Source organism: Geotrypetes seraphini, chromosome 5 (assembly GCF_902459505.1).
Source record: "Geotrypetes seraphini chromosome 5, aGeoSer1.1, whole genome shotgun sequence".
Taxonomy (NCBI): domain Eukaryota; kingdom Metazoa; phylum Chordata; class Amphibia; order Gymnophiona; family Dermophiidae; genus Geotrypetes; species Geotrypetes seraphini.
In genome coordinates, this window is record NC_047088.1 from 93783756 (window position 1) to 93797885 (window position 14130).

General features: G+C 45.1%; 1 protein-coding gene across 2 annotated transcripts in view; it reads left to right on the forward strand.

Annotated features, from left to right (window-relative positions):
• The first annotated feature begins 367 nt into the window (after positions 1-367).
• Positions 368-14130, forward strand: part of LOC117361302 (COMPASS-like H3K4 histone methylase component WDR5B) — a 79530-nt gene continuing 65767 nt past the window's right edge. Inside the window, exons 1-3 of one of the 2 annotated variants that reach the window (XM_033946458.1) lie at positions 368-426; positions 9001-9166; positions 10138-10222. In XM_033946458.1, coding sequence (XP_033802349.1) covers positions 9015-9166; positions 10138-10222 — 237 coding nt within the window. In that variant the 5' untranslated portion in view covers positions 368-426; positions 9001-9014. Of the gene's footprint in view, positions 427-1545; positions 1706-9000; positions 9167-10137; positions 10223-14130 lie in introns of those variants that run through there. The other variant, XM_033946457.1, reaches the window with a different exon arrangement.

Genomic DNA, 14130 nt, shown 5'->3' on the forward strand with positions numbered 1-14130 from the left:
GACTTGTGTGATAGCCAAGTCTTAAAGATTTCAGTGGTAACTTTATGCGCCATGATTAGATCACTATTTTGTACCACTGGTAGAAGATATTCTCTTTATACCGCTTGGCACCTTGTGAACTAGCATTCTATAAGCATATGAAGCATCTAGCAGTTGATTTGACTCCTGTTATGAAATAAGTGCGATTTGGGATTTACATGGGGTGATTTTTTTCAGTGAAAGTGTCTTCATCTATCCCTGTATTTACTGTGGATTCCCCTTGTTTGGTTTTGGAATAAAGATGGATGTAGGACAGAAAGTGAAGGAGAGAAAAACAACAAATGGATAAGAAGGCCCTGGAAGCACAGTGAAGAGCACAGAGAGAAGGAAGTGCAACTAGAGACTAGGAAAAGATGATTAGAAAAATGAAATCGCCAGACAACAAAGGTAGGAAAATTATTTTATTTTCAATTTAGTAATTGAAATATGGTAGTTTTGAGAATTTACATCTGCTGTCTATATTTTACTCCTAGTGGAAAGAGGTAGGTGGGAGAATCTGGAGCTAGAGAAAGAGGAGGGAGTGGAGGAGAGGGGGGCTGGAGAATCAGCATGAAGGAAGGGAGGAAGGCTGGAGAAATAGCATAGATGGAGGGAGGGCTGGGGGAAAAACATGGAGAGAGGGCTGGAGAAGCATTATGGAAAGGAGAGCATGCAGGAGAAAAGAGCAAGGAGTAGGGTAGTGTAGTGCTGGATGGGAGGGAAGAGACAAAAAAAAGGAGAGGAGGTTGAAAGGAGAAAAAGGTTACTGCGGGGTGGGGGGGGGAAGGGATGGAAGGAGAGAGAAAGAAGCACCCTTAGGAGATGAGGGTTGGAAGGAGAGAGAGAAGTACCCATGGGAGAAGAGGGTTGGAAGGGAGAGAAGCACCAAGAGGGTAGAGAGGATGGAAAATGGGTGGTGTAGGCAGGGTTACCTTTGTTTGTCTTCACAAATGTGCTAACCCTATACAGTATTTATGTTTCCAAAAGGGCTGGTGTAAGGACATTATGAATCTTAGGCAAACTTTCAGCCCTAAGTCCCCCACCCCACATACCTCGATTGTGGTAATTTAGAAAAGTGGTATATAAAGAATCAAATAAACTCTCTCAACTTCTTCACTGTATCCAATAAAGCAGCCCCAATCATTTTGAAAAGTTGACTCCTACGATTGCCCATGCTCAACTCAAGCAACGCCTATCTGCAACATAAGAGAGAATCTCCCCCAGGACTGTCTTTTTTTTTTTTTTTTTTTAATGAAATGTAGGAATCCCGCACCAACTATAGTTAAAATTTTGCTGATTATGGGTGAGATATGTGACAGAAGCTGGAAGCCTTTAATTCAAAATCGCCTGAGATGTATTCTTCAGTCCTCAATTCTATACTCCTAATCAGTAAACAGATACCACCTCCTTGGCGGACCCCTCCCCCCACCTTCTACTCAGTCCGCCCACCAGGTCCAGATAAACTCCGCCTTCGACCTTGTCTACTGTTAGCTTTCTAAGCCCGCCCCTTCATGTGACGCGACCAGGCCGGTTACCTAGGTGACGCTTGGACGCTGAAGAACATTAAGAAGAAAGGAATTAAACATTCTTGAACCAAAGAAGGCAATCTGTAGAGCGGGAAAGAAATCCAGGAGGGAGGACAAGAGGAGCAATTAGACAGAGGTGGGCTTCAGCGAGAAACGCAGAGGTAAGACAAATTAAAGATCCACCCTGCAAAGTGGATGCCAGCGGCGCCAAAGTCCCGCGTATGACGTCGCACGGCCCTCTAAAGGAGCGCCACCACAGATGCTGTAGTGTGACGTCATCTGAGGCTTTAGCAAAGAGGTGATGTGAGGCTTTTTAATTAAATAGGACCCGATTTCCTTTCCAATTCCGTGGCTATCAGGGAAAATAAAACAATACAAAAAGTCCTTAGTGACCAAAAAGAGCACTTCCTTAATAGCTGCAGACCTGAGCACACCCTGTTGATAAGACATGGGGAAAGCCACTGCTTGCCCTGGGATCAGTTTCTACTATTTGTTATTTTTCTACTATTTGTTATGTTTCTACTATTTGTTATTTTTTGCCAGGCACTTGTGACCTGGATTGGCCACTGCTGGAAATAGGATACTGGATTAGATGGACCATTGGACTGACCTAGTTTGTAATTGTGTTAACTTGTTATGTAAGTCAGTAAAGTATGACATCACAGCACCATACAGTGCATTTGTGTGGGCTGTTGTCTTTATAAATTAACTTCTTTTTTTTTTTTTTTAGTATAACACTGCATCTTTGTCCCTAATTAAACTATTAAAATAAATTTTAAAAATGAATGTGACACCTTACTCTCTTATCTCCTACTACTCTCATTCCCTAAAATAGATTCTCTTGGGGGGAAAGCAATATTTGCTTTAGGTCCCCAATACGCATTACTAGGGTATGACAGCAAAATATTTAAGGGTTGTATTGGCATTCCAGTTTACCTTTGAAGTAGTGAAAGTGAGTATAAACAGGAATGCAGCAGGTGGTTTAGTCTTGGTTGAACCAACTGCTTAACCAGAAATTTCCAAAAACAAGATCAGTATCTATGATCACTTACAATTTAAATCTGTCCAAGAGAAGGCAAACTTCCACAGGAATGTCAAATATTGTAGCAACAACAAGCAGAGACCACTTTAAAAGAACTTTAATTAAATGTCCTCCAAACATACCCCAGATATCTTGGGATTTGGTTAGATTCTTTTTTATCTTTATCTCTTCAGCTGAAGAACACCATTCAGAAGGCTTTTTTTTTTTTTTTTTAAATCGAGGTTGATTAGCAGATTAAAGAATTTATCAAAAACTAATTTTAGAATGGTAGTTGTATCTCTGATCACCCCTTTATTAGATTATTGTATTTGGGCTTGCTGGCATGCAAGCTATTTATATGACAAATTGTTCAGAATGTATCTGAGTTTGTTGACAGACGCACTTCAGTTTTCTCACACAATGCCTGTTTTGAAAGATTTATACTGGCCTTCAATTCATTACAGAGTAAAATTCAAGTCATTAGTTTTGATCCACAAGGCCTTGGATAATGATGTACCATTAGCCAACAGACATAAGAGAAGCTCACATTTGAACTTCGTTTCCCCTCCGGTTAGAAGATGTAAACTCAAAAGACACCATCAACACCTTTTCTCACATCAGGCTGCATTATGGGGTAAAGACCTAGAACAATTGCTTACGCCTACTACTTATGGGGAATTCAGAAAACGCCTAAAAACATACCTGTTCCTGAAGTATCTAGGCAGCTGACCTGTACAACTCTTTCTCCTCAATAACTGATCCCTTGAGCTGTTAATCACTAGCTTTCACCCTGCTAAGTTCAATCAATTTGTACCATCTTTTAATCTTTGTAAACCGCATAGAACTTCACTGTCCTGCGGTATATAAACTGTTATTATTATTATTATTAGTGATTGCAGTTTCTCTGCAGATTTACAAACCTGTTCATAGACAAAACCGCGGAAGACAAAGGCGTGCGCCGACAAATGAGCACAAGACGGAAGCGCACGCCAAAGAAAAAGAGTGTTTTTAGGGGCTCTGACGGGGGGTTTTGTTGGGGAACCCCCCACTTTACTTAATACAGATCGTGGTGGCATTGTGGGGGGTTTGGGGGGTTGTAATCGCCCTCATTATACTGGAAACTTAACTGTTTCCCTGTTTTTTAGAGAAAAAGTGAAGTTTTCAGTAAAATGTGGGGGGTTACAACCCCTCAATACCCCACAACGCCCCCACAACGCGGCGTGATCTGTATAAAGTAAAGTGAGGGGTTCCCCCCACACCCCCCGTCAGAGCCCTTTAAAACAGTCATTTTTTTCGGTGCGCGCCTTCGCGTTGCGCTCAGTTGTCTGCGCGCGCCTTTGTCCCGGCACGCTTTTGACCTGACACCTACAAACCTACACAGAGTCTGCATTCAAAGAATAAATTTTTGCTTATTGTTCCCTCTTTTTACTAAATAAGACTTTATGAATATAATTTCTCCATATTATATATTGAGGGTGTAAGACTGGAATGCTCTCACATTGGGACTGCATAAAATCATCATAGTAATTCAACTTCAGAAGACCTTTACTGACGTTTAAAGTTACTGCTGTGGATACTTGTACACTACTCGCTGTCTTATTAAAAGAAATATGCAAATTTTCTGTTTTATAGCATTTATGTTATTGTTTTATAGTTTTATGTTGACTTTGTAGTTTTATTATGTATCTTTTATTGTAAACCACCTAAACATTTTAAAATAAATAAAATTACATAAATAAAAAGAATTTCCAGTTTCAGAACTGTCCATCTAAAGTAATAAAACGCTAGCCGTGCATGCGCACTCAACTGCCGTGCTTCTGTTTTCCCTGATCTGTATGTCTGTGGCTTTGCAGGATTGCGCATGCGCGAGTCCCCAGCCTTACTGCTGCCCAGCCGCACTGCTTTCCAGCCGCCAGCGTTGGACTCCCTGCTCCCCAGATCGCGGTGTACAGACTGGTAGGGCACTGGGAGCTAGGGAGAATGCAAGGGCACAGCCGGAAATGGAAAAACGACACTACCATGTGAAGTATATTTTTAAAGTTTAAAGTTGACGCGGCGGCTCCTCTCAAGATCGCTGCCTGCGTCGGAAGCCTTCTCCGACGCAGGTGCGGCTCATGAGAGGAGCTGCAGCAACTTTAAAATTTAAAAATATACTTCATACGGTAGTGCCGTTTTTCGTCTGCGCGAGCAGGGAGTCGGTATGGGGCCGTAATTTTGAAGGCTTCTGATGCTGGCGGGGATCGAGAGGAGTCGCCGTGACACTTTTAAACAAAAAAAAAAATTCGCACGAAGCAGGCCAGACCGCAGGGCGGGCAGTGAAGTGCCGACAAAAAAGTCTCCAGCTGCGAGCTGCTCAACGGGACCAGGCAGCCATGCGAGGGAGGCCAACAGAATGAAAAAAAAAGGTAACGTGCAGGGAGAAGCTGGGCCTGCCTGCGAGGAGCGCAATAAGGGAAGGGGAGCCCTTGGAGCAGGCTAGACCCTGGGAAGGGAAGGGGGAGGGGCCAAAAGAAGCAGGTCACATCGTGGTAAGAAGAGGGAAGGAGGGTGGGGGAAAATGCTGCTACTGCTGCACAGGGACCTGGAGGGGAAGGGAAATACTGCTGCTGCTGCTGCTGCTGCTGCTGCTGCTGCACAGGGAAGTAGGGGGGGAGCGAAATGCTGTTGCTGCTGCACAAGGAAATGCAGGGAATAAATGACAGACAGCAGGAGGGAGGGAGACAGAAAGAAATGAAGAAAGACACAGGGGCAGGGAGAGGGACACAAAGACAGAGAAAGGGGGCCATGGAGAGAGAGAGGGACAGTGGGAGGGAGAGAGACAGAAAGAAAGACAGACAGACATATATTCTAGCACCCGTTAATGTAACGGGCTTCAAGACTAGTATGTAATAAACTCCATGGCCATGGTTCTGGGTCTTCAGAGACAATTCCTGTCAAGGGCCCCAGCTGGACTTTGCTATCTTAAAAATTCCTCTGAATCAGCAGGACAGATGAAACAGTGAATTAATTGTCTCTGAAGACACAGGAGCATGTCCATGAAATTTAATATGTATATTTTGTGCTTCATATTTTTGTTTGCCTATGAGTGTTTAAGGTTATTTCAATATAAACCATCTGAAATTGATTTGTGGAGTTTTTTAAATGACTGGTGATAGTGATTTTTCCTAAATGGAGCTAGTGTATACCCCCATGGATTGTGGTCCAGGACAATTCAGCATGGCCATTTCATTGCAGCTGTTTCATTGTCCTGTTGTAAGGGCAACCGCTTACCTTGCTGAAGCTGCAAGGTTTGAAAGAGAGGGAGGAATAGCCTCCCTCATCACATTGCTGCTTCTTTCCTTTCCCTTCACCCACCTGCGGTCTTCTTCTCCTGCCTCCGCATCATCTGGTGACTTCAACATTTGAAAAAGAGGTGGGGGTGGGGGGGGGCGCTTCATCACAGATCAATCAAGTGCATCATAAGGTTTCCCTTTATATTGGAACAGAAATTTGTCCAGAGGAAAGACTTCCGGGGTAAAAGGTTGACTTTGAGAAGGTGTCTTACCCCCTCATCTACGAAACTGCGCTAGCAGTTTCTAGCGCGGGGAGCCGCACTGGATGACCCACGCTGCTCCTGACGCTGAGTTCCTATGAGCGTCGGGAGTAGCGCCGGGCCATTCAGCACAGCTCTCTGCGCTAGAATCTGTTAGTGCAGTTTCGTAGAAGAGGGAGTTAATGTTAAGAGACGAAACAGCCCGCGCTGAAAGGGAAGTGATGAAATGGCCATGCTGAATGGGCCCATTCCCCCAGGGATTGTGTATCTCGGTTCATAGACAAAACCGCGGAAGACAAAGGCGCGCGCCGACAACTGAGCGCAAGACGGAGGCGTGTGCCGAAGAAAATGACAGTTTTTAGGGGCTCCGATGGGGTTTTTTATTGGGGAGCCCCCCTCCCACTTTACTTAATACAGATTGCGGCGGCGTTGTGGGTGGTTTGGGGGGTTGTAACCCCCCTCATTATACTGTAAACTTAACTTTTTTCCTGTTTTTAGGGAAAAAGTGAAGTTTTCAGTAAAATGTGGGGGGTTACAACCCCCCAAACCACCCACAACGCCCCCACAACACGGCACAATCTGTATAAAGTAAAGTGGGGGGCCCCCCCGTCAGAGCCTCTAAAAACAGTTATTTTCTTCGGTGCGCGCCTCCGCACTGCGCTCAGTTGTTGGCGCGCGCCTTTGTCTTCCGCGGTTTTGACCTGACACCGTGTATCTCACTGAGGTCTTTTTCTCTACATTATTTTTTGCATATAGGTTTTTTTCATGTGATTACATTGCGCAGGAAGTTTTCTTGGCGTTATTAGGATGTGTTATATCTGTGACCAGGAGAAGAGGCATGAAGGAAGACACTGTTTAAAGATGCTAATTCCCAACTGCTATGCTGCAGCAGGTGGAAATACACTGGTCAATTTTGGGAATTATCGGAAAAGCTTCTTACTGTGGGCTGTCAAGGTAAATGCTCAAAGGAATTGAATAAGCGTCTGAGCATTTACCTTGCCAACCCGCGGTAAGAAGCTCTTCCTCGGTTTAGTATAAGGAGCCCATATATTTCTCTGGTATCTCCAGTATATTGTGGCCTATTTTTTTTAATTCAATGAGGTAATTCTACAAAGGCTTTTTTGTACCTCTTACAAAATTATTTCATATGCAAAAGAAAAATAAAACAAAAGAAAAATAAGATTATACCTTTGTTATTGGAATAACTTAACCCCCCCCCCCCCACACACACACACACTTACTAGCGCAGGGAGCAGCATTGAATGCTCCACGCTGCTCCCGACACTCATAGGAACTCTATGAGCGTCGGGAGCAGCGTGGAGCATTCAGTGCGGCTCCTTGCGCTAATAACCGCTATTGTGGTGTAGTAAAAGTGGGGTTTAATTCATTCTCTGATTAGCTTTCCAAAGTTATATAGCCTTCTTTCTCAGGTCAGGAGAATATAAGCAAAGGACAACAATGTCAAAATAAATAAGTAAAACATAAAAGTCTTCCATTGACGGTCTCAAAGGGAAACATGGGGGTGGGGGTGGGGGTTAAGAACCAGGGATCAATGGATGGATTACCAGAAAGTGACATAGTAGTAGAATTTTATGGTTTATAATGCAATAGGAATCCCAAATCTTTGTTAAGTCTTTTCTTGGTGTTGAAATATCTTACCCTATATACTCAAATATAAACCAAGATTTTTGGGCCAAAAAAATGGAGGTTTCTGTTATATTCGAGCCACCACCCGATCATTGGTGACTGTCCTCCTCCGCTCAACTCCTGATGGGCTGTAAGCTTACATGTGCGAGTTCCCTCCCTGCTGCCACAATAAACACCAGAGAGGCTGTCTACCCTCCTCCTGACCATCGTCGACCGTTCTCCTCCACTCAACTCCTGATGAGCTATAGGCTTCCATGTGTGAGTTCTCTGCCTGCCACCATTAACTCTCTCCCCCGCCTCCACGATTAATACACTCACCACTGTCCTTCATGGACATCCCCCCTCAGCCGGCATTACGTTTATGATTCAATAAAGCTGCTACTGCTGCTCCCAATGCCAAGAAAGATGTTGCTGCAGCCGCTGGACCTGAAGTAAGCACCTGTCGCCATATGGTGATCCGGTGCGGGGCTTTGAGCATCTGTGCATGCTCAGATCCTGCTGGCTCCCACCCTCTCTGAGATTCTCAGAGAAGGTAGAAGCTGGCAGGCCTTGAGCATGTGAAGATCTCAAGGCCACGCACCAGATCATCATACAGTGTTGGCGGCAGGTGCTTACTTTGGGTTCGGTGGCTACAGGAACAGCTTTCTTCAGTGTCAGGAGGTTTCTTTAATCGTAAGTGTAATGCCAGCTGAGGGGGGATGCCCATGAAAGATGGTGGTGCTTTTATTAAGTTCAGTGTGTGCAGGAACAGGTTTCTTCGGCATCGGGGACAGCAACAGCAGAAATAGCAGCTTTGTTCAGCAGTAAGCACGATGCCGGCTGAGGGGGAGGGCCTTTTTCTTAGAAGGACATGGAGGCCACTAGTTCTCCAGGCTGCTCCACACTCAGGGCTAGATTCGTGAACCTGCCTGATTGGGACCGATCCGTGCCCAATCCGGGCAAATATGCAGATGGGGGCGATCGGAGGAACGCTCCCATCTGCCTGCCCGGATTGCTCTATAGTAGAGATTTTTTTTTTTTAAACACTCCTACAACAATTATTACCTCATTTTCATCCTCATCCTTCAACATAACATGCTCAGTTAACATCACTAACTAGACAAGGTCCTGGACCTTAGGACAGTGATCAGGTATGTGAGCTGCTAAGTATGGTCCTGACTGAGCTCATCTTGTCCCACCAATCACGATGGAATTCATAGAGAACAGATATAAGACAAAAGTCATTAGAGCTTATTGCTATGTGTATTTTCCTACAGGTCTGTCTTAGAGGATGTACAGCTTCCTGGTGACACCGCGTAGGCTCGCCCCAAGCCATGGAGCCGCGCATTATTTGCGAACAGACAGCTTGGGATCAGGGGATTTTGAGGCCCTGGAGTTTCCAAAGCCAAGCACTGAGGGACATCTGCAGATTGTAAACATCATGTACGTAGAGGAGGCATTAAATTTAGCCATTACAAGCTGACAGTCTGGATTTAGCTGGCATGCACTCCTAGGTAGGAGGAGGACCCTCCCCCCTTCTGGAGATAGGTCAGAGTCTGCACTGATTTTTATTTATTTCTTTTTAATTTATTATATACTGCCTGCAGTACAGTACGTATATTTCTGTCCCAGGAGGGCAATGAAAATGACTTGCCCAAAGGTGATAAGGAGTGTAGTGGGATTTGAACTGGGCTTCCCTAGTTCTCAGCCCACTGCTCTAACCATGATTAGACTACTCCTAACGAGAGGGAAGGTGGTGATCAGTGTTCCCTCTATTACTGACTCTTTCTGTTCTCCCTTCCCCTTCAGCTGCATCTGTCCCTGCCTCCCTCTTTCTCTTTCACTTAACTGAATGGTAAGAAAGGTTCTGCAATCACTATAGCCCATCTTTCTTGGCATTGCAAGTATATTTAACACTTCTTGTGCTTTGCAAGTTCAGCAGGTCACTCTTGCCAGTGAAACAATCTGCTCTGGAGCAATGTGGGGCTGGGGAACTGGGGGATAGACTCAGGGCCAGCCACAGTTGGGTCATGTAGGGTTAGATTTCTTAGCATGGTAGCTACTATTTCACTGAAGATTCCCTACTCAGCCTAATGGGAAATCCAGTCCTGGCTGAAGTACTGTACTAAGAAAGGTCAAGCAAGGTCTAATGGTACTGAAGAAGGGAAGCAGGCAGAATCTGAATAGATCTGGAGTTCTTCCTCTACTATTATAGCCTTTGTTTTTGTGTTACAAGTTTTAGGCTTAAGTGTTTTAGGTCTGGTTACATTTTAAGCTTAGATTAAAGGTTAGGGACTGAAATAATAAATTAAGGTTGTCGACTGAAGATGTGGTTAGCTGTTACAGTAGGAATCGCAGCAAAGGGCCAATGCTCCCATTTTTCAACTGATTCTGGAATTTTTATCTGTCTTCAGTGACTGTGGCAAGGAAGTGATGAGTTGTCAGTTTAACCAAGAAGGAACACTGTTAGCGGTTGGACTTATTGACGGCAACATTAAGGTATGAAACTTTATTTATTTATTTGGATTTTTAAAGCATTTTAAAGAAGAGATTCACCCAAGCTGCAGCTTGAGAAAATTTACTTGTTTTTAAACAAGATAAGTAAAATGAGCAAATATAAGCAAGAATACACTCATTTATAAAATTTATCAAACAAATAAGTCTTCAAAGCCTTTCTAAAAACCTGATAAGAACTAGAATCCTGTATTAGTTTACAAGTTTATTTGTTAAATTGCCTAAACGTAGTTTCTAGGCGGTTTACAGTTAAAATTAGCAGGTTACTTCACAATTCCTAACACATGTAAGAATGAAAAATTGACACGTGAACAAAAGGATGGGAAGGTAGAACTACAAAATTGGATAGAAAAGAAACAAGGTAAAAACAGAAGGTAGGGGAGGGGAGAAAAAAAAAAAAAAAAAGAGCCAGAGATCTTGGTAAGTTAAAAAATGAACATGATAGCACTGCAAATAATGTTAAGTATTATAAGCATCTTTAATAAAAAATACTTTTAATTTTGATTTGACTTGTGTTGTAGAAGTTTCTTCTCTAAAGTTAATTGGAGCGGAATTCCATAATGATGGAGCAGTTACCAAAAAGATAGATGTACACATTATATTAATGTAATTTAAAGGCGGAATGGATAATAAGTTCTGCGAGGTGGATATAAGGGATCTTGAAGGAGTATAGGGGATAAGATGTTTGTTTATAAATCCTGGCCTGTTGGTGGCATGAGTTTTGAAGGTCAGCAGAAGAATTTTGTAAGTGATCCTATGTCCAACTGGTAACCAATATGCTTTTATTAAATGTGGAGTTACGTGATCATATTTTTTGGGAGTTATTTATGATTTACCAAAATTCCTTTCCCATAATGCAACCTGGTAGGCTAAAAATCTTTGGAAAAAATGCTTATAAACGCAACCTTTAACTGAAGGAAATGCAAATGTTGTAAGCTTGCGTAGAGCGAACTTTCTATCAATGAAAAGGAAGTGATCAATGAAATAATTTGGTACAAGGCCCACCAACATTATCCCAATTTAAAGAGTATCTGTGCCTCGACCAGTAACCAATGCAACCTCCGGTAATACTTTGTCACATGCTCTGACTTTTTCAGCTTAAAAATCAGTCAAACAGCTGTATTTTGGATAAGCTGTAGTCTTTTGATATTCCTTTTATGAGAAGCTAAATAAATAATATTACAGTAGTCCAACAAACTCAGAATCAAGGACTGAACAAGAAGTCTAAATGCAGGAAAATCAAAATATGATCTGGCTGTCCTAAGCTTCCAAAGCATAAAGTAGCCTTTCTTAACCACAGCATTTGTTTGAGCATCTAAAGTCAAATTGCGATCTAGAAGTACACCCAGAATTTTAATTTTGGGGATAATAGGATGATTAATTCCATTCAGTATAGATGGGGGAGGGGATTCATCAAAGGGCATTACTGCATTAGTGCGCGCTAATCATGTTAGCACGCTAACGATTATCATGCACTAAAGACACCCAGAATAATATAATGGGCGTCTTTAGTGTTTAACGTGCACTAACACAATTTGTGCACGCTAATTCAGTAGCACCTTTTGATGGTTCCCTCCTAAAATATTAAACAGTACTGTAAAGCAAACATATATTAGAAACAAGATAAATGTCGATAAAAAAAAGAAACAAGATAAATGTCAAATGTTAACAGAATACAAATGATACTATAATAGGCAGCATGGAAGGCCATTCATATAACATAGATATGATACAATGTCAGCATAATAACAAAGAAACACCTTAGTAGCCACAAATTACAACATTCAAATACCAAATACAGTGGTGCCTCGCATAACGGACGCCTCGCACAGCGAACGCTGCGCACAACGAACTTTATGTCTTGATTCGTACAACGAACTTCGTTTCACACAACGAAGTCGCCCGAGCTGCATCCTTCCGCGCAGGCACTGCGCTTAACTGCCCTCTCTCCGCCTGGCTCCCTCTTGCCCCCCCCCCGACCCCCCGACACGATCGGGGCAAGAGGGAGCCCAAGCCCTCTTGCCCCCCCGACTCCCCGACACGATCGGGGCAAGAGGGAGCTCAAGCCCTCTTGCCCCCCCGACACGATCGGGGCAAGAGGGAGCCCAAGCCCTCTTGCCCCCCCGACTCCCCGACACGATCGGGGCAAGAGGGAGCTCAAGCCCTCTTGCCCCCCCGACTCCCCGACACGATCGGGGCAAGAGGGAGCCCAAGCCCTCTTGCCCCCCCGACTCCCCGACACGATCGGGCCAGGAGGGAGCCCAAGTCCTCCTGGCCACGGCGACCCCCTAACCCCACCCTGCACTACATTACGGGCAGGAGGGATCCCAGGCCCTCCTGCCCTCGACGCAAACCCCCCCTCCCCCCAACGACCGCCCCCCCCAAGAACCTCCGACCGCCCCCCAGCCGACCCGCGACCCCCCTGGCCGACCCCCACGACACCCCCAACCCCCTTCCCCGTACCTTTCTGTAGTTGGCCGGACAGACGGGAGCCAAACCCGCCTGTCCGGCAGGCAGCCAACGACGGAATGAGGCCGGATTGGCCCATCCGTCCCAAAGCTCCGCCTACTGGTGGGGCCTAAGGCGCCTGGGCCAATCAGAATAGGCCCGGGAGCCTTAGGTCCCTCCTGGGGGCGGGGCCTGAGGCACATGGGCCCAACCCGACCATGTGCCTCAGGCCCTGCCCCCAGGAGGGACCTAAGGCTCCCGGGCCTATTCTGATTGGCCCAGGCGCCTTAGGCCCCACCAGTAGGCGGAGCTTTGGGACGGATGGGCCAATCCGGCCTCATTCCGTCGTTGGCTGCCTGCCGGACAGGCGGGTTTGGCTCCCGTCTGTCCGGCCAACTACAGAAAGGTACGGGGAAGGGGGTTGGGGGTGTCGTGGGGGTCGGCCAGGGGGGTCGCGGGTCGGCTGGGGGGGCGGTCGGAGGTTCTTGGGGGGGGCGGTCGTTGGGGGGAGGGGGGGTTTGCGTCGAGGGCAGGAGGGCCTGGGATCCCTCCTGCCCGTAATGTAGTGCAGGGTGGGGTTAGGGGGTCGCCGTGGCCAGGAGGACTTGGGCTCCCTCCTGGCCCGATATTGTCGGGGAGTTGGGGAATCGGCGGGGCAAGAGGGCTTGGGCTCCCTCTTGCCCCGATCGTGTCAGGGAGTCGGGGGGGCAAGAGGGCTTGAGCTCCCTCTTGCCCCGATCGTGTCGGGGGTGCCAGGGACCACACGGAGTCACCCACCGTACCACCCGATTCGGGTAAGCGCAGGTATCGGTGGGGGGCTTATTTGCGGGGGGGTGCCTTATTTTACATTTTTTTCTAAAAAGGGGGGGCTGTCTTATTTGATGGCCCTGCCTTATCATCGGGGAAACACGGTAGAAAAAAAAAAAAAAATGAACAGTTAAGTCCCAGTTTTTGCCGCTGAGACTCTGCCCTCTCTCACTGTAAAATTAGACTCTACTTAGTCTGTCTTTAAATTTAAAAAATGTGTGTTGTTTTAAAAAACAATTATGTTTTTAGATGTATCTAAATAAAAATAATAACCAAAAATTTATCTTTTTTTATGTCATCTTAGCATATTTTATGCTGCAGAACGAATTATTTTTTTTTACATGTATTCTTATGGGAAAACGCGTTTCACATAACGAACGTTTCGCATAACAAACTTGCTCCTGGAACCAATTAAGTTCGTTGTGTGAGGCACCACTGTATATGATGCTATCACTTTCTGTGCAATACAAAGAAACATCTTAATAGATAGCCAAAGGGGCAGATACAGTTGAGATATATAGACAGGACAAGATGGGTGGTACAAAGTCATTGGGATAAATAGATGGGTGGCTAAATTGAAAGCAAATTATATGGACAGTTGAATAAGATATAAGAAACTAGTTTAAGTTACAGGATGT